This window comes from Lonchura striata, chromosome 18 (genome assembly GCF_046129695.1).
Source record: "Lonchura striata isolate bLonStr1 chromosome 18, bLonStr1.mat, whole genome shotgun sequence".
Taxonomy (NCBI): Eukaryota; Metazoa; Chordata; class Aves; order Passeriformes; family Estrildidae; genus Lonchura; species Lonchura striata.
Genome location: NC_134620.1, coordinates 2,533,216 through 2,561,088, shown reverse-complemented (window position 1 = coordinate 2,561,088; position 27,873 = coordinate 2,533,216). Strand labels below are relative to the sequence as shown.

At 51.3% G+C, this 27,873-nt stretch overlaps 1 protein-coding gene across 6 annotated transcripts in view; it reads left to right on the top strand.

The window, feature by feature from the left end:
* OSBP2 (oxysterol binding protein 2) overlaps positions 1-27,873 on the top strand; it is a 98,958-nt gene that overhangs the window by 6,530 nt on the left and 64,555 nt on the right. For 3 of the 6 annotated variants that reach the window (XM_021537300.2, XM_021537299.2, XM_021537298.2), the window contains exons 2-3: positions 1,250-1,327; positions 20,941-21,149. In XM_021537300.2, the coding sequence (XP_021392975.1) occupies positions 1,250-1,327; positions 20,941-21,149 (287 nt within the window). The remainder of the gene's footprint in view (positions 1-1,249; positions 1,328-20,940; positions 21,150-27,873) is intronic. The other 3 variants (XM_077787106.1, XM_021537303.2, XM_021537302.2) reach the window with 1 other exon arrangement.

Below are 27,873 nucleotides of genomic sequence, written 5' to 3'. Positions count from 1 at the left end.
GTGGTGCTGGGGCAGTGGTGCTGACTCACAGCCGTGTGTGTGTGCAGGGCTGGTGCTGAGCCTTGGGCTGTGAACGGATCAACGCTGGAATTAAACATGCAGATGGAAGCGTGGGACTGCGTGTCAGTGGAGCTCTGCGTTGAAAGCAGAACAAATGGGAGCAAATCTCCTCTTCGGTCCCCTTCCAGGCACTTGGGATTTGCTTCTGCCTCTGCAAGCCAGGGCTCCTGGCAGGGCTGTTCTGTTCATGGCCTGTGCTGTCTGCAGGTGATGCTGCTCCTCGCTGTGAGCATCGCTGCGGGCGTGGAGCTGCTCACGGGTCACATTGTGACACAGCGCTGATGGAGCTGCTGCTGTGTCAGCACTGTCGACGGTGGCCAAACCCCTTGTCACCTCTTTTCCCTGCCCTTCCTTTCACACCAAGCTGTGTTAGTATCCACTTTCCTTGATTTTTTTTATTTTTATCTAACTCTTCAAGGCTATTTCTGCTTTGAATCACGACTGGATAGATGTATGTCCCTGCAGTGACTCAGGGGGAGGTGCTTCACTCCCTAAAAATAGTCTTAATCCTCCAAATCTTTCTGGATGAGAGCACTGGCTGGGCACGCGTGGCTGTTTAAAGCAGCTTCTGCAATGCATGTGGGGGTAAATATGGTGGAGTGGGAGTTAGTGCCTTTCTCTTTTCCTTCTTTACCCCAAAGCAGTGATTCTTAATCTGTTATTAATAGCTAGAGCAGGTTTCTTCTAGGAACTTTATAAGAAACAAAGTAGGAAAATGTTGTCCTTGGGGCCTGCTGGTTTATTGCTGTTGTAAGATCTTCTCACTTCAGGCTGGTTGCTTGGCACAGACACGTAAACACTGTGGCTGGGTGGGCTCTCAAAAACAGTGAACTCTCCTTCCCATGGATGTGACAGCAGGGCTGGGTAGCCTGGATGGGAGCAAAGCTCCTTTGGGGAGTCGCTTGGCCTCCTGGTGCTGGTGATATTCAGGTCCATGGTTTGGTTTCCTCAGGGATGCTCCCAGAGATGTGGGGCTGTGTGTGCTGTGTTCCAGCCACGTCATGTTGCTGTTCCCAGCTGACTTGGGGCTTTGTGCCTGTCACTCACCCCAGCACAGAATTAGAGTATTTGTCACAGCAGCAAATATCCATGGCAACTAATTCCCTAGCTCTGGAAATCTTCATGATTTTTGAAGTTTCTTTTTTCCTGTGAAATGCACAGGGGTGGTTCCACAAACTTTTTTTTTCAGGTCTTCTGCAACTGTCAGGAGTGGTGGCTCTTCTTGGAAGCGCTTGAAAAATACACCGGTCCCAGTTCGGAAGATGGGGTGAGTTTGGGTGGATTTGGCTGCAGCATGGACATGGATGACTGGGATGTGCTCATGGCAGTGGGACACAGACATGCCCCTCCTCTCCAGGACTATTTAGGAGTGGAGACCACAAGATGAAAGAAGCAGATTTTTGTCCTTGAGATACAGAGATGCTGTGCATCAGGTGGGGGTGGTAGCTGTGCCCACAGCTTGTGAGGAGTCAATGAAGTTGTGTCAGGGGAGGTTTAGGTTGGATTTTAGGAAAAGATTTTTTCCCCCAGAGGGTGCCGGGCACTGCCCAGGCTCCCCAGGGAATGGGCACGGCCCCAAGGCTGCCAGAGCTCCAGGAGCCTTTGGACAGCACTGCCAGGGATGGACAGGGTGGGGTTTGGGGTGTCTGGGCAGGGACAGAAGTTGGACTGGATGATCCTTGTGAGTCCCTTCCAGCTCAGGAGATTCCATGATTCTGTTATTCTGTGTTAAGTTTCAGACTTTGGTTTGAAGCCCTTTGGCAGTTGGCTCTGTCCAGGAGTGCTTGGGTGGTGCCTGGTGTCAGGGCTGTGTTCTCCAGCAGCCCCATCCTTTGTTCCTGGAAGACTGAGACTTTCCATCTTTTCTGTTTCCAAGCCTGCATGTTCTATGACCGATGCTGGATGCTGTTTATCCTCTGTTTATTATTCCCAAGTTGCCACTGTGGTGTTTCCCAGCAGAGCTTGTGGAGCAGAAGGCACTGCAGGTTTATAGTGTGTGGTCAGGTGGAACTCCTCCATGGCTTTATTTTATCCCAGCAGAGTTTTCCATTCCTTGTCCGCTGGGTTTCTGTGGTCTGTGCTGGGGAGAGTTTGCTTGAGGCTCCCTGGCTTTGCATCTCTGCTGGGATGGAATTTTTATAAGCAGGAGGAAGAGGGTGCTCAAACTAAAAATTCATTTTGTGATGGTACAAAGGTGACAGTCATCTTAATACTGCACAATTTACATTTGGCACACAGGACACACTATCAGCTCCCACTTGGAACTGTACACAACATGCAGGACTCCCTTTGGGAGCTGGGGTGGTGATAGTGCTCTGGTTACTGTATCCTCTCAGGCATTGATTAGGAGTATATATAGTTTGACTGGTTTTTGGTAGCTCTGATCACAGTTCATTAGTTGCAGTATTTGCTGTGTAATGTGGTTATTAACGGGTGAGTGCCCTCACAGCCGGCTGTGGGTGATGCCAAGTGGAGCAGAGAGGTCACAGGTCTGGATTTCAGAGGGACCATGACAGGCTGGAGCAGCAGGGTGATGGGAACCCTGTGAAGCTCAGTAGAGGTGTTGCTGCTTGAAGCAGCTTTGCAGAGGAGCCCCTGGGGACAAAAAGGTGACCAGGAGTGACCAGAGGTCAGTGGTGACTTTGGGTGTGTTAGCAGAAGTGTTGAGGAAAGGGACTGTCCCCTCTGCCCAGCAGAGGAGTGCCCTGGGGTGCCCTGTCTGGGCCATCAGTGTGGTTTGGGGCCTGCCAGGACGAGGCTGGAGCAGAGGAGACAGGGAGACCCACAGCTCCGTGGTTGAGGGTGTGAGAGAGTGTGGGAGTCCACGGCATCCCTCTGGCTGCCCTGGCAGGGGTCAGGAACTCCCCTGGACAGAGCCCCAGAGACACTGGCTGTGATCTCTGCCCATGGAAAAGAGTTTTCAGTCTTACAGGATGAATTACCAGCTCTGAGTGTTTGATATAAGTAATAACTAAGTGTGGCACGGGTGCAAAAGTAAAATTTTAGGATTCTAGATGAGGGGTCCAAAGGGGACAAGATGGAGGAAATTGGGTATGTCTTGTCCTTTTTCTCCTTCTTCATGCCCTCCATGTCTCACTGTGGTGTTGGCATTTTTCTGTTGGTTCAGGCTGGGGACACACTGTCCAACGTAGGTGACAGATATTGGCACGTTCTTGTAAATCCAGCCCAGGGAGTTTCTGGTATTTAATGTTTGTCACATCCCACTGAAGGCAGAGCCCCACACGCTGCCCTGCAGGACAGAGCTGGGCAGGGCAGCAGAACATGTGAGAGATAAACAGAATAAACAGCCTTGAAACAGCACGGACCAATTATGGCTTCTGCTTTGGCAGGGGTGCAGAAAGACAGAGACTTTCTACAACCTCGGGATCATCAATAGGTCAGATTCTGACAAGAGAGGATAGAGCCTGGCTCTGCTTGTGGCAGGGTGAGGCACAGGGCTGGGAGAACGCATAGGAAATCCTGCATGGACACATGGAAGCATGTTGACTTGGGAGTGAGGACTGGATGCTGGGACAGGGATCTGGAGAGGTGCAGGGAATTCATGGCTGTTCCAGCTGTGGATGGGCAAGGTCCTGAGCAGCCTTGTCTGGAGGCAGGAGATTGGACCTGAGGCCTTCTGAGGTGCCTCCCAGACACATTTCATGAACCATTCTATGATTATTTTTGACTCTTTGAGTTTGCCTTCTGCTCTCTGGATGCTGATGGCAGGAAAAGCCATGTCCTGTCTGTGGCTTGTCCTGTCAGTGCCAGGGGAGCCCTGGTGATTTCTGTGTCTGAACCCTTCAGGCTGTTCACAGACTGTCCTTCTCTTCCATGGCAGTCTGAATTGGTGGAGGAACTGCCTGACACTGGGACAGCCTGAGGATTGGCAAGCCAAATTTATAGGATTATCTGTGCTTTACTCCTCTATCAGGCTTTTATCTGTTAAAGCTTATTATAAGTACAGTGTTTTGCTGCAACACTTGGGGAGGCAAAGACTCGGTGGTGTTTCTGATCCTTTTAGGAGTGGGATTGGCCTAGGAGCTGATTGACAGGAATTTTTGTATTTTTTTGCCTGTGCAGTCTCTGGGATGTCCCAGCTGGGTGCTGCCTGGGAACTGTTTTCCTGCATTTTTTTGAAATCTGCAATTTTTTGCAGATGCAGGAATCTGCATTTTTTTGTGGGTAAACATTTAGTATGCACTGAGTGAGACATCTGCCTCTCCCTCTCTATCCCCTTCCTTTTCACCACGAGGAAAGAAGTAAAAATTTCTGCTTCAAAGTGGAAAAACCTATTCAAGTTCCTTGAAAATGTAGTTTTAAATTTGAAAGTTGACTTGTAGAGGTCTGGAAATGTGTGCTTTGTTGGTCTGTAACAGGCCTCCTTACAGCTGCAGACATCCAGCCTGGAATTGTCACTTGTAAGAACCTTGAGAGGCTGCGGCTCTGTATCTCAGCAGAGATAAGGTCTGTAATTACTGGATTGGATTGAGTTCTACTGCACAAGTGCAGCCCTAAGGTGCCTTTACTGTGCAGGAATGAAACCTCTGGCTGCCCATAGCTGATATTCCCCAGTTTTGGAATGTTGTAGCTTAATTTAAGCACAAAGCGCACGCTGTGAGCACGGAATTTATCCCATCAGGATTTGTACAATTGATTTGCAAGTGCACAACACCTGAACAGGCTCAGTGGTTGTGAGAGTCACATTCTGCAGGCAGTGGAGGCTGAGAGCCCTACGGAGGAATCCCTGTGGATGCTGCAGGGAGGCAGTGACACATTTGGAGGAAGCAGTGGGGTTGTGGTGAGGAGCTTCTCTCTGTTATGAGGCTGTGGTGCCAGGCCTGGGGTGTCACAGGGTCAGGCTTGGCGGGGGGGAACAAAATCTTTAATCATAGAATCATGGAATGGTCTGGGTGGGAAAGGACCTTGAAGCCCATCCAGTGCCATCATGCCATGGGCAGGGACACCTCCCACTGTCCCAGGCTGCTCCCAGCCCCATCCAGCCTGGCCTTGGGCACTGCCAGGGATCCAGGGGCAGCCACAGCTGCTCTGGGCACCTGTGCCAGGGCCTGCCCACCCTCCCAGGGAACAATTCCCAATTCCCAATATCCCATCCATCCCTGCCCTCTGGCAGTGGGAAGCCATTCCCTGTGTCCTGTTCCTCCATCCCTTGTCCCCAGTCCCTCTCCAGCTCTCCTGGAGCCCCTTTAGGCCGTGGAAGGGGCTCTGAGCTCTCCCTGGAGCCTTCGGTCCTTCAGGCTGAACGATCCTAATACTTTCAGCTATAATGTAGTGAGGTTAATGTTGGCATTTTGGTCCAAGTGTTTCCCTGAAGATTTACAATTTCTGTAGTTTTAGGAAAGATGATTTTGTAAAGTAGCTAAAACACCAATATTAAGTCACATATTACCCTGAAGTGAGGCATCCTCATGGGTACAGAGGGTAGAGTTTTCTGTTTGTAAAGGAAATAGTGAGCCCTTTGTCCCATGGGGCAGGTACACAAAATCCACTGCTAGCATTAGGTATAGCTTTAATTTCCAAGTTCAAAATACATCATTGCCATTCTACCATATAACAGACCATTATACCATTAGGTGTAGTCTGAATTTACAAATTGGTTTATTTATGGAATTGCTGGTTTGATGTAAACCCAGCAGAGGCACTTGGGATGTGCCTGTGTGGGAGTAGTGCAGCCCTGTGATGGCAGTCTGTGGGGGCACATCCTGCTGCTGCACCTTTATCCCTTAACAGGACCTCATGAGAAGTGTTTGTGCCATGCCAGGTCTCTATAAAAAGAATCTGCTCCCATGTGCAGGTGTTGGAGTCGGAACAGCTTAGCTTAAGCGAGCCTGGATGTGGTGTGATCCTGCTCCCTCACTTGGGAAAATGGCATTGTGCTGCTTTTCACTGCTCTGTGCTCCTTTGTATCACAGAGTCATGGAATATCCTGACTTGGAAGGGACCCACAAGGATCATCCAACTCCTGGAGTATATTCCTGTGGTAGAATTCCCTTTAGTAGCCTGGCTTCTGTCCCCTCTTACACAATTTTTTAAAATCTCTGATAACAAAAATATATAAAAAATTGAAGGTTTAAACTGCTTTTTTTTTTTTTTTTCCTGCAGAAGATTAAAGAAATAAAATTGGGTAGAGAAGGTATAAAAGAGAGAGTTTTCAATCAGTTTGGTGGATCCTGGGAAGAAAGGAGGTGCATGAAGTCCTGCTCAGGAAACCAGCTGAGCATTGGGCTCTGTTCCCCTGCAGCTCAGCTGGCCTCTCTTCTCTCTTGGGACACTTTCAATGTCCTCCCTTGTGTGCTTTGGGCTCCTTTGGTGGAGTCCTTCCAGCTGCTGAACCTGCCAGGGTGAGACTCCAGTGTTGAGGTTCTATGGAGAGACAGGCCATGAGCCACTTCTTGGAGTCAATCAAGGAGCACATTGGTGCAGAGAGTGGCTTCTAGGCCAAGGCTGACCTTTTCTCTGTTTAAAAATTTGTATATAGAGGTGCTCTTCACCACGTGGGAGTTTAAAACTGGAGAGCATCATTCATCTCCCTGCTGTTGGCTGGAGAAGATGAAAAGCTGTGAAAAAGCTCCGGATTTCTGGATTGCTCGTGGTGCTGGCTGCACTTCTGGTGTTTGTTTATTGTCTCACACCTCACTGGGAGTGTGGATCACTGCACGGATCCTGCTGGGACACGTGGCACATGTCTCTGTTTCTCCTGTTTTCCTTGTTTTCCTGTGCTGGCAAAGCACCCAGCCTGTGTGTGGTACCTCTGCTTCTTTCCCCAGGTGGGATTTGTCCTGAAGAGCAGCCAGAGCCCTGCATTCTGTCCCAGCAGTTTGGATTTGCAGTTGTTGGAGAGGCAGGGCAGGAGGTGTTCTGTGCAAGGGAGCATTGCATGCAGCTCCTATGGAAATGAAAGATGCTGAGGGCTAAAAATAAACCATTCCCAGCCCTGTCCCTGTGACAGGAACTGCTGGACACAAGCTCTTGGGGACAGAGGCTTTTAATGTCCTCTGTGAAGCACCGGGGCCTGGCCTGCAGTGTGATTTTGGGACCTGCTGGCACAAACCTGCTGTTTCCCAGGAGCTTGAGCAGCTCAGGGGGATGTGGAATTGTCTGGCCAAGCAACGTGTAAAATTGGGGTTTTTCTCATGAAAAAACAACAGTTAAAGGGGCTCCAAAAGAGCTGGAGAGGGAGTTCAGACAAAGGCCTGGAGTGACTGGACAAGGGGGAATGGCTTAAAGCTGAAGAGAGTAGATTTAGACTGGGTATTGAAATAGTTCCCTGTGAGGTGGGCAGGCCCTGGCACAGGGTGCCCAGAGCAGCTGTGGCTGCCCCTGGATCCCTGGAAGTGTTCCAGGCCAGGTTGGACAGGGCTTGGAGCAGCCTGGGATAGTGAAACATGAGCCTGTCCATGGCAAGGGGTGGCACTGGATGGGCTTCAAGGTCCCTTCCAACCCATGCCATGATTCTGTGGATTGTGTGTGCAGCAGGAGCCTTGGCTTCCGAGAGCGGCTGCAGGAATGGGAAGGAATGAGTTTGGATCAAGTGCTGGTGCTGCTTTTGTGGATGTGAACCTTTCCTGTGTGGAGCAGGGGGTGGGATGGCAGATGGGTGTTCTGGGAGGTGGGAAGATGTCCTGTGCAGGGAGATGGTGGCCGGGCTTGGCTGCAGCCAGGGGAGCACAGAGAGGTGAGAGTGAAGGGCAGGACTCTGATTGTGCTGAAACAACTGAAATGTTTCTGCATTCAACCCTCTAAGCATTTATTGCACCACAAGCTTGTCTTGCAACACAATGTACTGAAATAACACGGAGAGTCTGGTCTGAGCAGTTGGGGAATTGGCTGAAATCTGCAACTCACCCTTGTCTGTGTGTGAGAGCTGTCCCTTGTGAAGGTCAATGACTTTGCCTTCCCTCTTGGCTGTTCCCAGTAACCCACAGTCAATATCTGGAGGGTTTTTGCAGGAGATGTGCAGCCCTGAACACTGACCCCAGAGCATGTCTTGGATTACAGATTTATGGAATGGTTTAGATTGGAAGGAAATTGAAATAGCATCTTGTCCAACCCTGCCGTGGGCAGGGACACCTCCCATTGTCCCAGGCTGCTCCCAGCCCCACCCAGCCTGGCCTTGGGCACTGCCAGGGATCCAGGGGCAGCCACAGCTGCTCTGGGCACCTGTGCCAGGGCCTGCCCACCCTCCCAGGGAACAATTCTCAATTCCCAGTATCCCATCCATCCCTGCCCTCTGGCACTGGGAAGCCATTCCCTGTGTGCTGGCACTGAGACTCAGTGCAGAAGGATGTTGAGTCTCACAGTGAAGCCTCTGGGATGTGCCAGGCCTGTCCCCAAGCTGTTGGCCAAGGTCACTTGGGCACCTGCAGGATTTGATCCGAAAACACCCTCAGCCCCCGTCATGGCCCAGTAAGTGGTTAACTCTTGATTTCTGTTTTTAATAAAGCTCTTGGCATCTCCAGCATCTGGAATGCCAGCTCTGCCAACATTTTTTATTTTATGGCTGGTGTTGTAAGGGATGGGAAAGGTCTTGCACTGTGCCACACTGCCCCTTGCACTCACGCTGCTGACATGGTTTGCTGTGCTGCTTGCATTTCCCTCTGTTCCCTCAGTTCTTACAGGAAACCTGCTCTTCCCAGGATTGCTGACCTCCACACTCCTCAGGAGCGTGTCCTGCAAGGATCAGCGGATTGTTTCCTGGGTAGTGGAGGTTATGGAGGCACCTTGTATGCAATAGTCAAGTTCATTCTCCCTCCTTCTGCTCTCAAGTAGTGATTTCCTGCCCGCTGGAATCTGTTCTGGGAGCAGGCAGCTGCCTCCACTGACCACTGCCCCAGGGGTGACAGCTCCCAGAAGCAGGATATGCTGATTGTAGAGCTGAGCATGGATTTATCACAGAATAACCTACTGGGTGGTCACAGGAGGCTGCAGAAGTTTGCTGCTGTTGTGTGTTTGCCTTGAGCAGAAACAGCTGCGTGTCCTGTACAGGGAGAATTTGGAATTGTGGGGACCTTTCTCCTTGTCTGCACTGGACACACACCTGGCACCTGTTTCTGTGGGAACTCAAAATGTCTCTCAGACATTTTTAGAGGTTCTAGGCCTTGGTCAGAAGCATTCTAGACCCTGGCAGACAGCTGAAAAACAACTGTGATTTTGAGTTTGAGCCATGGAATGAATTACCAACTTTGGAGGTGGAACAAGCAATCACAAAAGGTTAGATAGTATAGTATAAGTAGTTACGAAGTAGAGGGGAAATTTTTTTAGTATTGTACAGGGGGGTTTTAGCACATGTACAGGGGGGTTTTCACTTTGTACATGGGGGTCAGAAGTTCTAAGATGGAGGAAAGTGGGCTGAACCCATCCTTCTTCCTTCTTCTTCCTTACCTCCATGTTCTTGGTGATGTTGGCACTCACAGATTGGTTTAGAGTAGAAAAACACTTGGCAACGTAGGTAGTAGGTATTGGGGAATAATTGTAAACATGTTATACGTAATATATCTTATAAAAGATAGCAGCAACCCTGGGCGGAGAGAGAGACGAAGAAGACAGCAGATAGAGAGGATGTCAGGGTGTGTGTGTGCCTCTACCCAGGCCACTGATCAAATAGCCAAGAACATAATCTGTTAGATAACTAGCAATAAACTGCCTTGAGACCGAACAGCTAAAGCCTGCGGAGTTTTTCTTTAGAAGCACGGGTTGGAGGAGGAATTTCACCACCACATGTGGCCCCAAAACAAGGCTGGGGTTCTCACATGTTTCCACATAAATCTGTAGGAAAATGGTTATGAGGATTTCATAGTCAAGGGCTGAGAAGCAACAGTTCAGCTTTTAAATATGAAGCTTTATCTTCTCAGGCCTTAAAATAGAAGAAAATATATATTTATGTAGCCATGTGGGCTTTGCATCCAGATGTCTATCTTCAAGGAATATTTCATCCAGAAGGAGATTCTGCATCTAGATATCTATCCCTAAGAAATATCTCATTCACACAGAGATCCTGGGCTAGAATTGAGCATTGTTTGAAAGCTGGCAAGATGTCAGGAGTGTGATGATTTTAGGGTGATGTTTGAGGTCACAGGCTGTATCTCATGTGCTGTCTCTGAGGGAAATTTATTGGATACTGAAAACATTGACAGTAACTTGCTGAAAAGAGAGATGCTTGCAGTATGGAAAAATTCTTAGAAGTGAGCATTTCTACCCACTCTCAATCTCAGAAAGGTGGGATAAGTCTTGTGCTTGAAGCAAATACATCCCTGAAGTCTGTAGTCTGGAAAACTAGGATTTTTTAACCAGTCTGAATATTGTAAATGAGATAGGAATTGATGGGATGGGAATAAAAATTGGGTTTTAATGTTGCCTGTGTGTGATCTGTGTGCTATGTCCTTGGCTGTGGTGGTAAGAAAAGATAAACACAAGTTGACTGTGGCTGATCTTTATGCTGATCATTTAACACAATTCCCAAGGGCTGAAGCACCAGTTCAAACTTGAAAGCAGAGCCTGTAATGAGAAAAATGACTGCCTGAGGCTCTCATCTGCTGCAGTGCATTTGTTTTTTGTGTACGAAGGAGCATTTGTCAAATGAACCTTGTGTGTGGTCACTCCTTTTTTGTTCTTGCTTAAAAATGAGCCACCAAGACTGTGAGTCAGGCCTGGCCTAGGTCTTGGATTATCCTGCTAGCTGTGGGGGTAATGAGATCTGGACCAGACCTTCCATGACTGATGTGATACCACTGATGTGGTAAACTCAGCAGCAGCTGGAAGACTTGATGGGATTTTGTGCCAAAGAGCCTGGCTCAGCAGCCATTCCCATCTCCATGGCACAGCCTGGCTCAGCAGCCATTCCCAGCTCCATGGCACAGCCTGGCTCAGCAGCCATTCCCATGTCCATGGGCACAGCCTGGCTCAGCAGCCATTCCCAGCTCCATGGGCACAGCCTGGCTCAGCAGCCATTCCCAGCTCCATGGCACAGCCTGGCTCCCACAGCCATTCCCAGCTCCATGGGCACAGCCTGGCTCCCACAGCCATTCCCAGCTCCATGGGCACAGCCTGGCTCCCACAGCCATTCCCAGCTCCATGGGCACAGCCTGGCTCCCACAGCCATTCCCATCTCCATGGGCACAGCCTGGCTCCCACAGCCATTCCCATCTCCATGGGCACAGCCTGGCTCAGCAGCCATTCCCAGCTCCATGGCACAGCCTGGCTCCCACAGCCATTCCCATCTCCATGGGCACAGCCTGGCTCCCACAGCCATTCCCATCTCCATGGCACAGCCTGGCTCAGCAGCCATTCCCAGCTCCATGGCACAGCCTGGCTCAGCAGCCATTCCCATGTCCATGGCACAGCCTGGCTCCCACAGCCATTCCCATGTCCATGGGCACAGCCTGGCTCCCACAGCCATTCCCAGCTCCATGGCACAGCCTGGCTCCCACAGCCATTCCCATCTCCATGGGCACAGCCTGGCTCCCACAGTCATTCCCAGCTCCATGGCACAGCCTGGCTCAGCAGCCATTCCCATCTCCATGGGCACAGCCTGGCTCCCACAGCCATTCCCAGCTCCATGGGCACAGCCTGACTCTGCAGCCATTCCCAGCTCCATGGCACAGCCTGACTCTGCAGCCATTCCCAGCTCCATGGGCACAGCCTGACTCTGCAGCCATTCCCATCTCCATGGCACAGCCTGGCTCAGCAGCCATTCCCAGCTCCATGGCACAGCCTGGCTCACCAGCCATTCCCAGCTCCATGGCACAGCCTGGCTCAGCAGCCCTGCTCAGCAGCTTTTCTGAGGTTGCAGAGCTGGTGGTTTGGTTTCTGGGCTGTGAGGGACACCAGTGTCCCTGTCCTGGGCCAGCTGCCACCAAGGACACACTCTTAGGGTGTTTCCTTCTGGTCATGTCCTGAGATGCTTTTCCCATGCTGGGTTTCTTTAAATCAGCTCTGCAGTAAGGGAAGGGGTGAAAGCCCTTTTTGAGGAGCTGCAGCGCTGCTGGGTGGGGGCAAAGTTGGGGTCAGGTTTTGCCTGTGCCCTACAGAGCTGGCGGATGATGTAGCACGTGAAGCCCTAAACCAGTGCCTCCAGGAACTTCTTGGGTGCCCATGTTTGCAAGGTTGATATCCTTATCAGCCAGAGCACACCGGCCTCTCCAGGGGTGCAGAGGAGATAGCATGATGTGCTGGGAAGATTGGGAGTGCTTACTAGTATTTTTTTTAACATTAGGGGTTTTTTTTTTTTTCAGTTTTATTTTTAATGAAAACTCCAGCACAAAGTCTTTTTGCCAGCCATATCTGCTGATACCTGCACTGTGGCTTAGTTTTTCTCCTAGCCACTGCTGAGGTGTCCTTGCAGAAAACCTGCAGCATGCACATGAGAGAGGCAGAAATGTGGTATAAAAGGCAGTCCCAGAGATGTGCAGCAGGATGGGCTGACTTCAGAGTATCTTTGTATTTAGGATGGGAGTCTTGTCAGTGGGAGTGCTGCAGAAGCAACACTGAGGAACGAGGGGACGGGAACTGTGCCTTTTGCTGTGATTCTGATTTTGTCAGGGAAGGCATTTTGCGGTCTGAGTGCATTTTTGCAGGTTTTACACAGGTTTTCAGGAAGTGAGCCCCTGTGCTTGGCAGCTACCTCAGATATGTTGGATATTGGGAGGAACTTGCTCTGTGCTCCTCAGCCACCCAGCAGCTCAACCTCGATTTTGTTTAGGAAAAGAGGTGAGGGCTGTTGTTTGCAGAGCCCTTTCAGCTTGGCAGTGGTGGTTTTCCTGCCCTGAGCACGTTGTACACCCATGCACTTCCCATCAGGGGGTGTTCTGAAGGAACTCTCTCACATCGGTGATGCTTCCGAGTAGGAAGTGCTGGTGTTGGCAAAATGTCCCATCCTCGTTGGACGGAACCTTCCTAGCAGGCAGTGCCAGTCCTGCACTGTGGCTCTGAGGGAATTTGTCTGACAATTCGCCTGTTCTGAGGTCCTCTGGAGTTTTTTCCCCTCTCTGAAGCACAGAGAGACAAGGGCTTTTTGTGAATGATCTGGAGCAGAAGGATCTTCCAGGCTCTTCCTTGTCCCTTTGCTGGGCTGGGTGTTGCAGCCAAATGAAGGTGGAGGAAGGAGCGTGAATTCCAGATTTCTGTGCTTATTGCTTGCTTAAAGAAGAGCTGTATGGCCAAATCTTCCTTAAATCCATGTATGGGTGGTGTTGCTGGGACTCTTTGGTGTTGGGCTCTTTGGTCCCAGTGTGGGCAGGGGTTTGTCCTGGAAACTGGCTCAGGAAGCTGCTGGATGGGTTGTGGGGAATATTCCCATGATGTGTGGAGGTGGTGAGTACCTGAGCTGCAGACATCCCTCTGGCTGGTGAGGATTGCAGGCAGGATTGCAGGCTTTCCCTTAACCCTGATCATTCCCAATCCGTGCCCATCCTGACTGCAGCCAGTTGCAGATTAGTTGGCCTTAAAATAGATCTAAAATCGTGTGTTTTTATAGCAATCTCAGCCCAACACTTCCCATGTGCTTCTTTGGGGTTGGTTTGTGCTTCCTTTGTTTTGGGGAAGGCAAAAAGAGGAAGCAAAGGGAAAATCTGAGCTGTTTGCCACATGGAGCTTGTGGTTTGTGAGAGCCCTGCTGAACCATCTGTGGTGTGCTGAACTCACTGGGAAAATACCTCTGGAGCCATACGCCTGCACCCCCATGGGTATTTGAGTTCTGGGATTGAGTTGTCGTAAACTCCCTTTTTCCTTGAACTCGGGGAGAGTAATAACCCCAAGAGGTTTGGTTTCCATGTTCCATGCCCTGACTTCAGACATATGAGCTCAAATTCAAGTACTTTTTGGGATTTCTCATGCCTAAAAGGGAAGCAGAGATTTCACTGGCTTTATACCCCAAAAACTGAACAAGTGATGTAGGAAATCTCAGTTTATTGGGAAATGTGCTTTGGGGCACTTGTGCAGGTGGGCTCGTTGTGTCTGGTATTTCAAGGCTGGAGTGTGGGTGGGGGTGACAGGGAATTCAAACACCAGATGTGGGCATGGATGCTCTGGAGGTGGGAGCTGAGCCATGAGGGAGCTGTTGTCCGGCGCGGGTGATGCCGGGAGGGGGTGGTGGCACAACAGCCTTTTGTTGGCAGCGAGCAATGGGCAGTGCAGCTCCTGTCCCTGTGCCCTGTGGGAGTGCTGTGAGCAGTGGGAGAGCTCAGCCCGACCCAGGTGGCCATGGTAGACTCTGAATTCTGCATGGAAATCCTTGTGCTACATCCTGTGGGAAGAGCGAGCTGTGCTGCTCAGGCACAGCAGGGACTCCAGGTTTGTGGCATCTCTTGTGCTGCCTCCCATTCTTGGGAAGGAAATAAAATACTGTCCCTGGCTACTGAATAGTCCAATTCTGCCTGGTTTGTTCCCTGTCCCTGATTTCTGTCCTTCCCTCTGCCTGCAGCAGTCCTTGCACCTGACTCCAAAGGGCATTCCCTGGTTGGCCATGGGTATAAATATTCCTCTGTGTCTGCAGAGCCCTTAATGTTACAATATTTTCCAGTATGATGAAGAAATGAATTTTATAAACTGGTTTCTACTTAATCCATAAAAGAAACAGTAGAAAAAACAGGTGTTAATCTCTGAGTCTGGAGAGGTCAGTGTTGTAAGAAGCAGTGAGGGTGTCACAGAATCAGGAAAAGAGTGGGGTGGATGGGACTTTAAATATAATTTTGTCCACATCCTGCCATGGCAGGGACGCCTTCCACTGTCCCAGGCTGCTCCAAGCCCCAATCTCCAGCCTGGCCTTGGACATTTGCAGGGATCCAGGGGCAGCCACAGCTGCTCTGGGCACCCTGTGCCAGGGCCTGCCCAGTCTCACAGGAGAGAATCTCTTTCCAGTATCTGATTTAACCCTGCCCCTATCCATGGGAAGCCATTCCCTGTGTCCTGTCCCTCCATCCCTTGTCCCAAGCCCCTCTGTCTGTTTTATGAAGCTGTTGGGTTTGTGCTGTGGGGGAGTGTGTTTCCTCCTGGCTCTGTTGGGTTTTGGGTGTGATCTGCAGCACTTCAGGAACCTGTATTTGTAATTCTGTTGAGATCTAACAGTCAAAAAGTGTTTCTGAGCTCTAAATAGAGTGTGGTGGTGGAGCTCACTGGGAAAATCCCTCAATGTGTCCATCTGCCAGCCCCAGGGATGAACCTGGGATTGGTGTCCAGCTCCATCCCACGTGGGTAGTGATAAATGTTTCTGTTTCTGTTTCTATACCACTCAGACAGAGACTCAAAACCCACGCCAAAACCAAACAATTTCACTCTCTTCCCTGACAATTTGTGCCTTGTCCTTTTCAAACTCTTCAGATGTTTGGTGTTTTCTCCTTGAGTCCTGCCTGAGGGAGGAGGAGCTGGGAGCATCCCTGCTGGCTCTGCCCCTGTGCTGTGTTTCCCATCCAGCTGAAGGGTGGCACCTGCAAGAACCTCTCTGCTCATGCAGGGCAGGCTGTTGATGGATATACACTCACTCGCCAAACTTGGACAACAAAACTTCCCTGGGAAACTACTTAAATAATTACGTAAGGCAAAGAAAACCCCTCAAGATTGTGCAGCAACAGCAGGAGATTTTTCTGTAAATGCTATTTAAATTAGAAACACTTGCTGGGTAAGCAGTGTCCAGGGAGCTCAGTGGTGTCCTGGAGATGGTTTGGTGTGGCTGCTGGTGCCTCCTGCTTGCTCCAGAGCTTCCAGCAGGTCCCTGTTGGAGCACTTGGTGCTGCTTTCCCAAGAGAAGGATGGGTCAGAGGCTGCTCACGAGCTGTTCTGGCTCCTCCTGAGCTGTGCTGGCTCCTGGATAAGGCTGGGGTGAAGTCCCTGGAGTGTGTGACCTGAGGCTGGGGTTCACTTGCAGCCTCTGAACCCCTCAGTATCCAGATTTCACTGGTTGTGATGTAACAGCAGGGAGTGAAAGCCCCGGGTGAAGGAGACGCTGAGATAAAGAAGACAAAACCTCCTGAGTCTTTAGGAGTCTCTCCTGCTCACCTTGTGTTTCCCTGAGTCTGTCCTGGGGAGGTGGCTGAGTGTGAGCCTGTCTTACATTTCCACCAGGAAACAGTGATAAAATGGGAATTCAGTGTTTGAGATCCTATGGACAGCCTGGGAGAGCTGGGGGTGCTCACCTGGAGAGGAGAAGCTCCAGGGAGAGCTCAGAGCCCTTCCAGGGCCTGAAGGGGATCCAGGAGAGCTGGAGAGGGACTGGGGACAAGGGATGGAGGGACAGGACACAGGGAATGGCTCCCACTGCCAGAGGGCAGGGATGGATGAGACATTGGGAATAAATTCCTCCCTGTGAGAGTGAGCAGGCCCTGGCACAGGGTGCCCAGAGCAGCTGTGGCTGCCCCTGGATCCCTGGCAGTGTCCAAGGCCAGGCTGGACACTGGGGCTTGGAGCAGCCTGGGATAGTGGAAGGTGTCCCTGCCATGGCAGGGGTGGCACTGGATGATGTTTGAGGTTCCTTCCAACACAAACCAATCCATGATTCTATGATGTAGAATCAGGTGTGCTGATTTCTGAGGCTGCTAACAAGGCCATGGTTTTGAGATGATGAGGGAAATCTGCAGGATGAGAGTGTAAACATATTTCATGTTATAACTTAAAGTGTGTTTGGATTTCCCTGTGGAGGTGCCTTAGAACATGGGTGATACTGGAGACTGGCCTGGCCAGCTTTGCAGGGGACCCTCAGCTTAGTGTTTGTGAAGCTCCCTGCTGGGTTTCAGGTGGATAATCCAGTTTGGAGACCTGTCCCTCAATACCCTGGGTGTTTCTGGCCCCATCATGATGCTGGATACTTCCAGCCAGGACAGAATGTCACAAGGTCCCTCTGTCACAGCCCTGCTTGGCTGAACTGGGGCAGCTGTTGGGCTCCCAGGATTGCAGGAATGCTCTGGTCCCAGGGTTGGGCTGCTGGGAACTCCCTGAGTGCCTGTGGATGGATGCTCAGGCTGGAATTCTGCTGTGCCTGGGACACAGGGATGGTCTGGGTTCCTCTGCCTGATGCTGTTGGAGTTGTCAGACAAGAAGCTGAGTTTTAGGAGGGACAAGGCTACCCAGAATGGTGCAGAGCCTTGCTGGTAGAAAGAAAATTTTAGAGAAATTCCATGGGCATCCCTTGTGCTTGTTAAGTGTTGGGAGCAGAGTGTGAGCTTGGCTTGTTCATTCCTTGCTGTGTCCTGTTAAATTCCAGCAGAGCCACACAGTTGCAGTTACAGATCCTGTGTAGGCAGCATCTTCCCAGCATCCAGAGCTCAACCTTTGGCTGTTGGGATATCACCAAAACTACAGCTGTGGAGCTGGCAGGCAAAAACCATTTTATTATCTCCTTTTTCACCTTCTTCTCTTTGGTCTGTAGATAAACCTGTCCTGTGAGCCCTTGCAGGGAGATTTGTTTATAGCCAGGGAGATTTGGTACAGTTGTTAAAAATTGGGAGCATCTTTCTCTTGCACAGCAGTAGCATGCTGAGCAGCCTCCTGGAGCTCAAGTGTCCCTTCAGAAGTAGGAAGCAGGTCTTTAAATTATAATTTGCTGCTCTTTTACAGCACTGCAGTGTGTAGTTGCTCTGTCAGGCTGTAGAATCCAAGTCACTGAAAATCAGACTCCAGGAGTTTTAGACTGAAACCCTTTTAAGGAACTGATGCTGTAAATTGTCTTGTCAAACTCTCTGTGTTTAGATTTGTGGTGTTAAGGAGCTGAAGCAGTTTTTTCAGTCAAAAAAGGGAGAAATGCTATAAGTGATATTTTTAAAAGAAAATCTTTCAAGATTTTTGCAAAACCTGTCATTGTGAATGGCTGGGATACAAGAACTGTGCTGGGCTGGTGGGTAGGGTGAGTGATGGGGATGCCAGAGTTTTCACTAGTCTGAAATTCCTATTATTCTGTTGAAATAAAAAAGGAAAATACATATTCAGAGCAGCAATATCTGCTGGCTTGGACAAAATCCATGTAGGAATTGGGACCTGTGCATCCTGAGGAGCTTGGACAGCTGAGATAGGGTCATGCTGGCATGGTGGTAAGAGGTAGCAATGGTGTTTAGAGTAAGGAATCTCCTCTCTGATGATCTTAGCACATCCACAACAGCCACAAGCCTGATTTTGGTGATGAGCCATGACATCTGTGTGTGATTCCTGTCCTGCTCTGTCTGGAGCTGGGTGCCTGGGCTGGGCAGTGTTGCCTTGGGCAGATCACTCAGGGCTTCCATGGAGCGTGTCGGGGTCCTTTGGGATCCTGCTGCTGGGAAAAGGGACATACTGATGTTGATAATGATGATGTTTGCTGTCCCCTGGCTGGGTGCTTTAGTCCTCCCTGTGGTATTTTGGGATATTTTTTCTCTCTGGTGTGTCCTGGCCAGGACTCTCCAAAGCTGTCATTCCGCCCAGCCTCCCATGCACAGCTCTAATTCTGGCGCTCCGAGGGCGAATCCCAGCGGTTTTTGCTCCCTCGCAGAGCTAAAAAATCCCGGAGGCTCAGCTGCCTCCACCTCTGGGTGCTCCGTGTCCACGTTTGGCCTCCCTCAGCTGGGTGCTCTCCAAATGCAGCGCTCCCCAAAGCCAGGGACCTCATAAAACGGGAAAGCTGGACAGGACAGAATGCACATCCAACCAGTATGATTAATGCAACGTTCTCCCCTTTATTAGTGAGAAGATGTCAGTTTATATACACTTCTATATAGTTTACAGTTTACAAAGGCACTCTGATTGGCACAGTAACATTGTTTACCTTTGCCTTAAGGTGGTCAGGCTTTTCACACTGCAGCTCTACTCTACTTTATGCTTGAATAGCTGATTACTTTCTATTTACCTTAACATAATTTCTAACTGCGCCACAACTGAATTCTCACTGCATCAAAGGCTCCTAGGCCCCGACAAGGCTGCTTATCAGGGCCTAGTCTGAGTGGGTAGCTCAATTCTCACTCCAGACATAAATCATGCCCTCTCCCTCTCAGAAATTCTGTAACAGCTCCGGGTGCTGCGGTAGGGCAGAGCCAGGGAGAGCCGGGAGCTCTGCCGGGATGGCGTTATGCAAGAGCCGAGTGTGAGCAGGGAATGAGCAGATCCAGCTGACCACGAGGGCTCTGAAGGGCACCTCTGCTCCTTTCCCTGCCTGTGGACACAGGAGGTTGCTGCTGGCTCCAGGCTGGGTCAGGTGCCTGCCTCGTGTGTGGCTGCTGATTGATAGGGATTGATTTCCCATGCGGATTGGCACGGGAAGGGAGCTGGGAGAGCAACATCTCAGTTTGCTTGGGTGGGAGAATGAGGCTCTTTGAATGTCTGCAGCTGATTTAGTGCAGTCACCTTGGAGACCTTTGCTTTGTGGAGAAGAGAAGATGATTTTAGCAGCTCTCTCAGGGTGGGAAGGGATCCCTCCTGGGAACGCAGTATGTGCTGAAGTGTGAAGGGATGACTTGGGAATGAAAACTGGGGCTTGATTCCTTTGGGGCCAACTCACCCCCTGTAAAAAGTGTAACAACACTGTGCACTGGTATGAACTTACCCTATGGTGCTGAGAGACATGAACTGTAGGTCTTTAGGAGGCACCAGGAGGATTTCATGTCCTCATGTCAGGCTTGGATATGGTCCTGGGATAAATCTGTCCCACAGAGCAATGTCAGGGCTGAGCAGGTGAGAGATGTCCTTGAGATGTTTGGGAGTTTGGAGATTTGAGTTCCAGGTCAGGCAGAAGAGGCTTCCTTCTGTGTAACAAGCAACCTCAGGAATCAGGTTGGCAGTGGGTATCCCTGGATTGCTGCCCATTCTTCCCTGGCAGGGACCATATCTCTATCCTGTAGTGAGCTTGATCACCAACACTTTCTGAGAGCAGCTCTAGGCTGTGTCTGTAAAGCCTCCCTGCTCCCATGTTCTTGTGGAATTACAGAGTCATTGAGGTTGGAAAAACCCTCTGAGATTGTTGAGGTCAACCATTAACCTGCCACTGCCAAGGCTACCACTGACCCCTGTCCCCAAGTGCCACATCCACACAGCTGTTAAATTCCTACAGGGATGGGAACTCCAGCACTGCCCTGGGCAGCTGTGCCAGTGCCTGACCACCCTTTCCAGGAGGAATGTTCCCAAAATCCACCCTGAGCCTGCCCTGGCCCAGCCTGAGGCCGTTCCCTCTCCTCCTGTCCCTGTTCCCTGGAGCAGAGCCCGACCCCCCGGCTGTCCCCTCCTGTCAGGAGCTGTGCAGAGCCACAAGGTCCCCCCTGAGCCTCCTTTTCTCCAGGCTGAGCCCCTTCCCAGCTCCCTCAGCCTCTCCTGGGGCTCTAGCCCCTTCCCAGCTCCGTTCCCTGCCCTGGACACGCTCCAGCCCCTCCAGGTCTCTCTGTCAGGAGGCTCCCAGCGCTGCCCCAGCTCTGGAGATGCCCCAGCAGTGCCAGCTCAGGGGACGGGCACTGCCCTGCTCCTGCTGCCACCCCAGGGCTGGGACATATGAGGTCTAAGCAGACTTGGACAAAAACAATGGTGGAAGGGGGAGGGTATAAAGAACCACAAAGTGCTGGATTTTGGAGGTGGGACAGCTGGGAGAAGGGAGAAAAGCAGCAGTGGAAATGAGATGAGAAAGCCAGTGTTGTGTAGTTGGAATTTTGTTTTTAGAGCAGCCAGAAGCAGTGGACACGGTGGGATGTGGATGTGTAAGGAATGATGGGGTGTTGCTCCTCCGAGGGAACAAGCTCCATAAACACCTCAGCCTGTCCTTGTTTCTCTGTCTGAAGACCTTTTCCAGCTTTAGTGGATTGCATGTGAGTGCTGCTGGCTCGGGACATCTCCAGAGGTCTGTGCTCTGCAGGAGGGTGCCTTGGAGGTGTTTTGGGGTCAGGTAGAGCGGCGTTGACACTTTGCTGTCCCTCTGTTCCCGTGCAGGACACAGGCAGAGATGGCCCACACGTGCCGGGGCACCATCAACCTGTCCACGGCCCACATCGACACGGAGGACTCGTGCAACATCGTGCTGTCCAACGGGGGCAGGACCTACCACCTGAAGGCCAACTCGGAGGTGGAGAGGCAGCGCTGGGTCACGGCCCTGGAGCTGGCCAAGGCCAAGGCCATCCGCATGCGCAACAACCAGTCAGGTATGGTGCACCCTGAGCAGCCAGAGCCTTCCAGCTCCTGTGCTCTGCTCAGCCAGCTCTGCTGTGCTCTGCTCAGCCAGCTCTGCTGTGCTGGCTAAATGGTGCAGAACCCACCCAGGTAGGGTTTCATGCATAGCTGGAGGTTCCTGATGGTCTCCCAGGGACACAAAGGGTTGGACACAGCCCTGCTGCACCCCTTTGTCATCTCAACTGCCTGGGCAGCTTTGAGCAGGTCTTTAGAGCCCTGGGAATGGCTGTGAATTGTGGAGAGGCAGTAACAATGAGCTAATGATGCTGCTTCTGGAAGGCAGAATGAGGTGTCTTTCTCCTGCAGACTTTGTGCTGGGAGTGCTGTAAATGCTGTGGTCAGAGGGCTGGGCACCACATGGGTGGTGTTCCATACCTTGGGGAGGTTTGGTGGATGAATGACACAGATATTTCTGCTTCTGCCCCTTCGTTGTGGTGTTTATTGGAGTAGGTTTGAGACAGTTACACGATGTAAAGCTGTCAGAGCCTTGTGCCTGGTTCACAGCTCCTCCCCAGGGTGCCATTGTTCTGCTCTGTAATGGGTCAGTTAGGCTTGGCAAACAGAATATTTTAGAAATATTTCAATGATTCTGTGAGTTTGTATTTCAATGTCTATAACTCCTCTGGGATTAACACAGGGTTTTCTTCTCCCAAGCAAGCACAGCTTCAAGCTGCAGTAAACAAACTTCAGAAATGGAAAGGAGAGGGCTCCAGGGAGACCTTAAAACACCTTCCAGAGCTTAAAGGAGCTCCAAGAGAGATGGGGAGGGACTTGGGACAGAAGTGCCAGGACAAGGGGGAATGGCTTCCCACTGCCAGAGGGCAGGGCTGGATGGGATATTGGGAATTGGGAATTGTTCCCTGGGAGGGTGGGCAGGCCCTGGCACAGGTGCCCAGAGCAGCTGTGGCTGCCCCTGGATCCCTGGCAGTGCCCAAGGCCAGGCTGGACACTGGGGCTGGGAGCAGCCTGGGATAGTGGAAGGTGACCCTGCCCAGGGTTACATGCTATTTAAAGTCCCAGCCCAAAACATTCTGTGATTTTAAGTGCTGTGAACTTTCTGTCCCTTAAAATTCCAGCTCTGGAATATGCAAATACTGACAGAGAGCCCAGCTGATGGAGAAGGGGGAAGTTTCTGAGCACACTTGTTTAGGGTGGACTCTGTGCTGGTCCTGGCTGCACTGAGGTGGCTGTGGGGGCTGTTGAGTCCTTCAGCTGGGTGGGTGTGTGGGAAAGGATCTCCCGGAGAGGAGCGGGTGTTCTTTACCTTCCCTTTGGCACCGTGGGGCTGTGGCAGTGCTGGGTCAGGGTTGTCAGCCACGCCGCCTCCCGAGTCAGGCACGGCTATTTTGGTTTGTGTCTGCCCATAAAAATAGCAAATGCAGAGGCTGGCTGTGCTGGGGCTGTGGCTGTGCTGAGGGCAGTGCTGTGGATGTGGCTGTGCTGCCCGGAGGCTCTGCTGACTCAGCTGTCATCCAGGCCATGGAGCTGATGGAACAGAAAATCCACAGCAGATTCCTGTTTTTCCAGGCTTTCCTGGTCTGATCAAGGGGATAAGACACTCTGAAACCTTGTCCTCTGTAAATGACTGCTGAATCCTGAGCGCATCAGTGAATTACTTTATGCCTTAATGTTCACCTGGATGATAGTTTGTGCCAATTAGAGGTCTTTAATTATAGTAAAGAGTGACTATATGTCTGGCTTGAATCAAAACAGGATTCCTGATGTTTTGTCCCTGTGAGAATTGGGGTGGATGTTTGTAAGTGAAGAGGTTCTGGGATTTGCTGTAAAAGTCCCCAGTCCTTCAAGTCTGCTCATGTGCAGAATTGCCTGAGATGTCTCCTCTTATCCTGAGGGATCCCCAAAACCTGTGTGTTCCCCAAGGGCTGCTCTGCAGAGCCCAGGTGGGCTCCAATGAGTGCAAAGGGTGGTGAGAAGCTGAAGGGATTTGTGCCCTCAAGAAGGAGCATCCACGGCTCTGGGAGGTCAGAAGGTGGGGAGAGGATGGCAGAGGGGGCAAGTAACGTGGGCAGAGGAGCAGGTTTGTGTCTGATGCTGTCTGTCCTTCTGGGAAAGGACACAGGGAGCATCCTTGTGGCCTCTGTGCTCATGGGCACTGCCTGCTGCCCTGCCTGCTTCAGAGGCCATGGTCTCACCACCCTCACAGGGAGCAATTCCTTCCCAATATCCCATCCAGCCCTGCCCTCTGGCACTGGGAAGCCATTCCCTGTGTCCTGTCCCTCCATCCCTTGTCCCCAGTCCCTCTCCAGCTCTCCTGGAGCCCCTTTAGGCCCTGGAAGGGCTCTGAGCTCTCCCTGGAGCTTCTCCTCTCCAGGTGAGCACCCCCAGCTCTCCCAGCCTGGCTCCAGAGCAGAGGGGCTCCAGCCCTTGCAGCATCTCTGTGGCTACTCTGGACTCTCTCCAGAAGCTCCAGTTCTTCCCTGTGCTGGGCCCAGGGCTGGGGCAGCTCTGCAGGTGGGGCAGAGGAGCAGAAACCCCCCTGCCCTGCTGCCCAGGCTGGGGCTCAGCACAGGGCTGAGGGGCTTTCAGGGCTGGGGCAGGTGCAGCCCTCACCCAGCAGCTCCTCAAAGTCCTTATCCCCAGGGCTGCTCTCAAGGAGTTCCTCTCCCAGCCTGTGCTCATGGCTGGGATTGCCCTGAGCTGGATACAGGACCTGGCACCTGAACCCTGCGAGGTTCTCCTGGGCCCTCTCCAGCTTCCCACCCCTGGGTGTCCCCATCCTTCTGCTGTGTCAGCTGAACTGCTCAGCCTTGAATCCCCCACAGACTTGCTGGAGCCTGGGCTGGGATTCCACTCCCCATTTCTGCAGGAATCAATGATCCCTCAGTGCCCTCAGGGTGTTTGAGATTTGGTAGGAAATTTGATGGGTAGGAGGACTGGCAAATTGCTGCCCATATTTCCACTGCCGGGTCACCATTTTGGGGTGGGTGAAAAGGGTTTTTCCCCCAGGAGTTCTCCTGAATTGAACAGCTGTGGAAGTGTTTTTAACTCTGTTTTCTACTCAGCTGCTGGCTGGAGCTGTGCACCCACAGGGGCCATTTCACAGGACTGCTTTTTATGTCTGTTTGTAACAGCAAAACCTGTCCCCAAACCAAGTATGGGATGGGAGATTTTGCTGTTCTGTGCAGGGGGGAGCTCTGGTTTCCCTTCTGCCCACTGTGGGTACAGGAATATTTTGGTAATGAGCTGTGACCTGGGACTTTGGTGCTGGGAGGTGTGACCTGAGCTCCCTGTCCTCATCCTGCTTCCCAGGAGAAACCAGCCCAGGGGGAAACCTGCCCAGGGATTCCAAGCAGATTAGTGGCAGAAAGTGAGAGTGGAGCTTAGCTGCTGGCTTAGCTCTCTCCTCAATTATCACATGTGTTTAATTCCTCTAAAACACATGTAGAGTGTGACAGTAGGACGGACAGTCCCAGACCAAGCTCTGCTCAGCCAAATATGGCATTCCTGTTGCTAGGTGGGATTGCAAAGTGTTGGTAAAGTTGTAGAAAACTTGATTTGTCTTCATCCATCACCTGCTTTTATCAGTACTGGCTATAGCCCTGTGCTGTTACCTGGCCTGAAAATCAGATTTCTGTGTTTACCCTCTATATTTGGTGTCTCTGGCTGGTGGATTTTTTTAAAACAAATACAAAAATAGATATAAAACTATCCTTTCTTTTTAGAGCAGTATCATGACGTTCAGGAATTGTATGAGTGCTGAATTAATAATTGTTTTCTTGGCTCTGTAATAAGGGGGTCTTTGGAAAACTGTGCAGGGAAGGGTGGAAATCTGTTCCTGGTATTTTAAACACTAATAAACTCCCCAGAATGGACTTGGGCTGCTTGGAGAGACAGTTGGTGATTCCTTTTGGTTCCCTACTTGGGGATCCCAGCAGGAGAGAGGGTGAAAGCCATGTTGTGATTCCAGTGCTCCCCTGATGAGGAGCAGATTCTGGGCTGACAGAAAGGGATTTTGCTGTTGATGGTGCTGAAATCCAGGAGTTCACTAGACAGGTCAGTGCTGGTGTCTGTGCCAAGAACAACTCACCTGCCAGCCACTCTCAGAGGCATCTGGTTCCTTTGGCTGAGGCTGGAGTGAGTGCAGAAAAGCTGGGAATTGATAGAGTGGGAAAGAAGGAATGCAGCTTTGCTCTGTGTGCTGCTGTGATCTCTTCCCTGGAGACGCCCTGTCAATGACTCACAGGGTTTTCAGCAGAACTTGAAAAGAAAACCCAAATAACCAAAGAGGCACAAGATCAACCAGAGAAAATCTTCTCTGACAAGGGAAGGAGGGTGATGGAAAGTAAATTTTTCATCTGGGAAAAGGACAGCTGAAAGTGCCACATAGATGATGGTTAATGGTACAGGAAATGTGCTGGAGCCCCAGGAGAGGCTGAGGGAGCTGGGAAGGGGCTGGAGCCCCAGGAGAGGCTGAGGGAGCTGGGAAGGGGCTCAGCCTGGAGAAAAGGAGGCTCAGGGGGGACCTTGTGGCTCTGCACAGCTCCTGACAGGAGGGGACAGCCGGGGGGTTGGGCTCTGCTCCAGGGAACAGGGACAGGAGGAGAGGGAACGGCCTCAGGCTGGGCCAGGGTGGATTTTGGGAAGATTTTTGCATGGAAAGAGCTCTCCAGCCCTGGCATAGCTGCCCAGGGCAGTGCTGGATCCCCATCCCTGCAGGGATTTAACAGCTGTGTGGATGTGGCACTTGAGGACATGGGTTATTGGTGGCCTCTGTAGTGCTGGATTAATGGTTAGACTTGATCTTAAAGGTCTTTTCCAGCCTCAAAAATTCTGTGACTGTCTGAGTCTAGGAAGTCTGGGGAGAAGTGCTTATAACAAGAAAAAGGAGGGAATTATCAGCTCATAGGTTTAAATGGAGCAGGAATAATTAATATTTTGTACAACATCCAATTAAATGGTGGCACTTGCTGCCGGGAGCCAGAAAATCCAGGGAGACTCAACAGATTTGGGCACAGTTTCATCCCTTGGGGTACAGGCTGTAAGTGGCTGTGTGTGGGATGTGACCTGGGGGCTCCTTGTGCAGCACAGCTCTGACAGTGAAGGATCAGTGCCCAGAGGAAGCAGAGCCTGTCCCAGTATCCTGTTTCCAAAATACCAACTGCAGTTTGCATGCTGGGGAAGAGATGGATTTTCCTGAGGGTTTAGGCTGACCTTGTATGACCATCCCGGGGAGGATTCACTTTGAAACCAACACCCTGTGGTGTGGGTCAGTGATCTGGGATAATGGGGGTTGATTACTTGGGATACCTGGTTATTCCTTCTGCCTTAATCCTTTCTTTTCTTCTTGAAAAACAAGGAGGGATTGCTTTGGGGGCTTTCTGTGGGCTGCAGGAGGGTGGAAGCTCTGAGCAGGGGAGAAGAAGAGTGGAAGAGGGCTGGTGGTGCCCTCTGCTCAGGTCCTGGGGTGAATTCCTTTTGTAGGAGAGTGGAAAGGGAAAATCCAACTCTGGAAAGGGACACTGGAGTTGGGGGGATCCCATTGCAGGGCTGGGGTGCAGCTGGGTGGGTGGAAGCCAAGGGCAGCTCAAGCCAGCAAGGAGTTCCCCTTCAGTGTCCCAGATCCAGCCTTTATGGCAGCATTAAAAAATAGCCATAATTCATTATTCCCTTTAATCACTCCACTGATAATGTCACTTTTGTTGCTCTACTCATTTTGGCTGTCTTTTGTCCTTTTTCCAAGGCAGGGGTTTGTTTGCAAAAGCCATTTTGAGTTGGGCCTGTGACACTGCAGAACATCTGGCACCTTCCCTGTCCCATTCCATGAATTATCCCCTTGTTGCTCCCCCCGGCCTCACAGAAGCTCCTGGCCAGGTGGCCTTGGCTTGTGGCTCTGCTGGGGCTGTGGCAGGACAGCACAATTCCTGTCATTGTTGTCCCAGCTCATCTCTGGCTGTAACAGTCCAGCTATTCCCAGCTCTTCTGACAGCAGCATTCCCTTTTCCCCTCCTCCCCTGGGTTTCCCCATCACTGTGAGCTCTTTCCCTGTGCTGGAGGACTCTGGCTGCCAGTGCTGTCACCTTGCTCTTCTGATTGTCTTTTTATCCTTGGAGTCTGGATTTTCCCAGGACAGCCAGCTGTTGTTAACTATGGCAGGAGCTGCTGCCGTGGGAAATAGAGCTGGCAGTGCTGCTGATGGACTTGTTTGCTTGGATTTTCCATTCCTAGTGATTCCTGCCTCCTCTCAGTGCCTTCTGCTCTCACCTGTGTTCCCTCCTGCACTTGGCAGGATGCTCTGGCTCCCCAGTTTCCTGATGGATTGGGGTGGGTTGGTCCATCTCAGCCACCCCTAGTGAGCTGCAGCCAACACTTCATCTCCTTCTGCCACAGCCACAGGGATGCTGGAGGGCAGGAAGGGTTTGCAGAGGGATCTGGACAGGCTGGATCCATAGGAACCTGTGCCAAGGAGAGGGACTTTAAACAAAGGCCTGGAGTGACAGGTTAGATGGGATACTGGGAAGAAAATTTTCCCTGTAAGTGTGCTGAGGCCTCGGCACAGGGTTCCCAGAGCAGCCTCTGGATCTGTGGAAGTGTCCATGGCCAGGTTGGATGGAGCTTGGAGCAGCCTGGGATAGTGGTAAGTGTCCCTGCTGATGGTAGGGGTTGGGACTGGATGAGCTTTTAGGTCCCTTTCCACCCCAAACCAGTGTAGGGTTCTCTTATCTACACAGCCTCCAG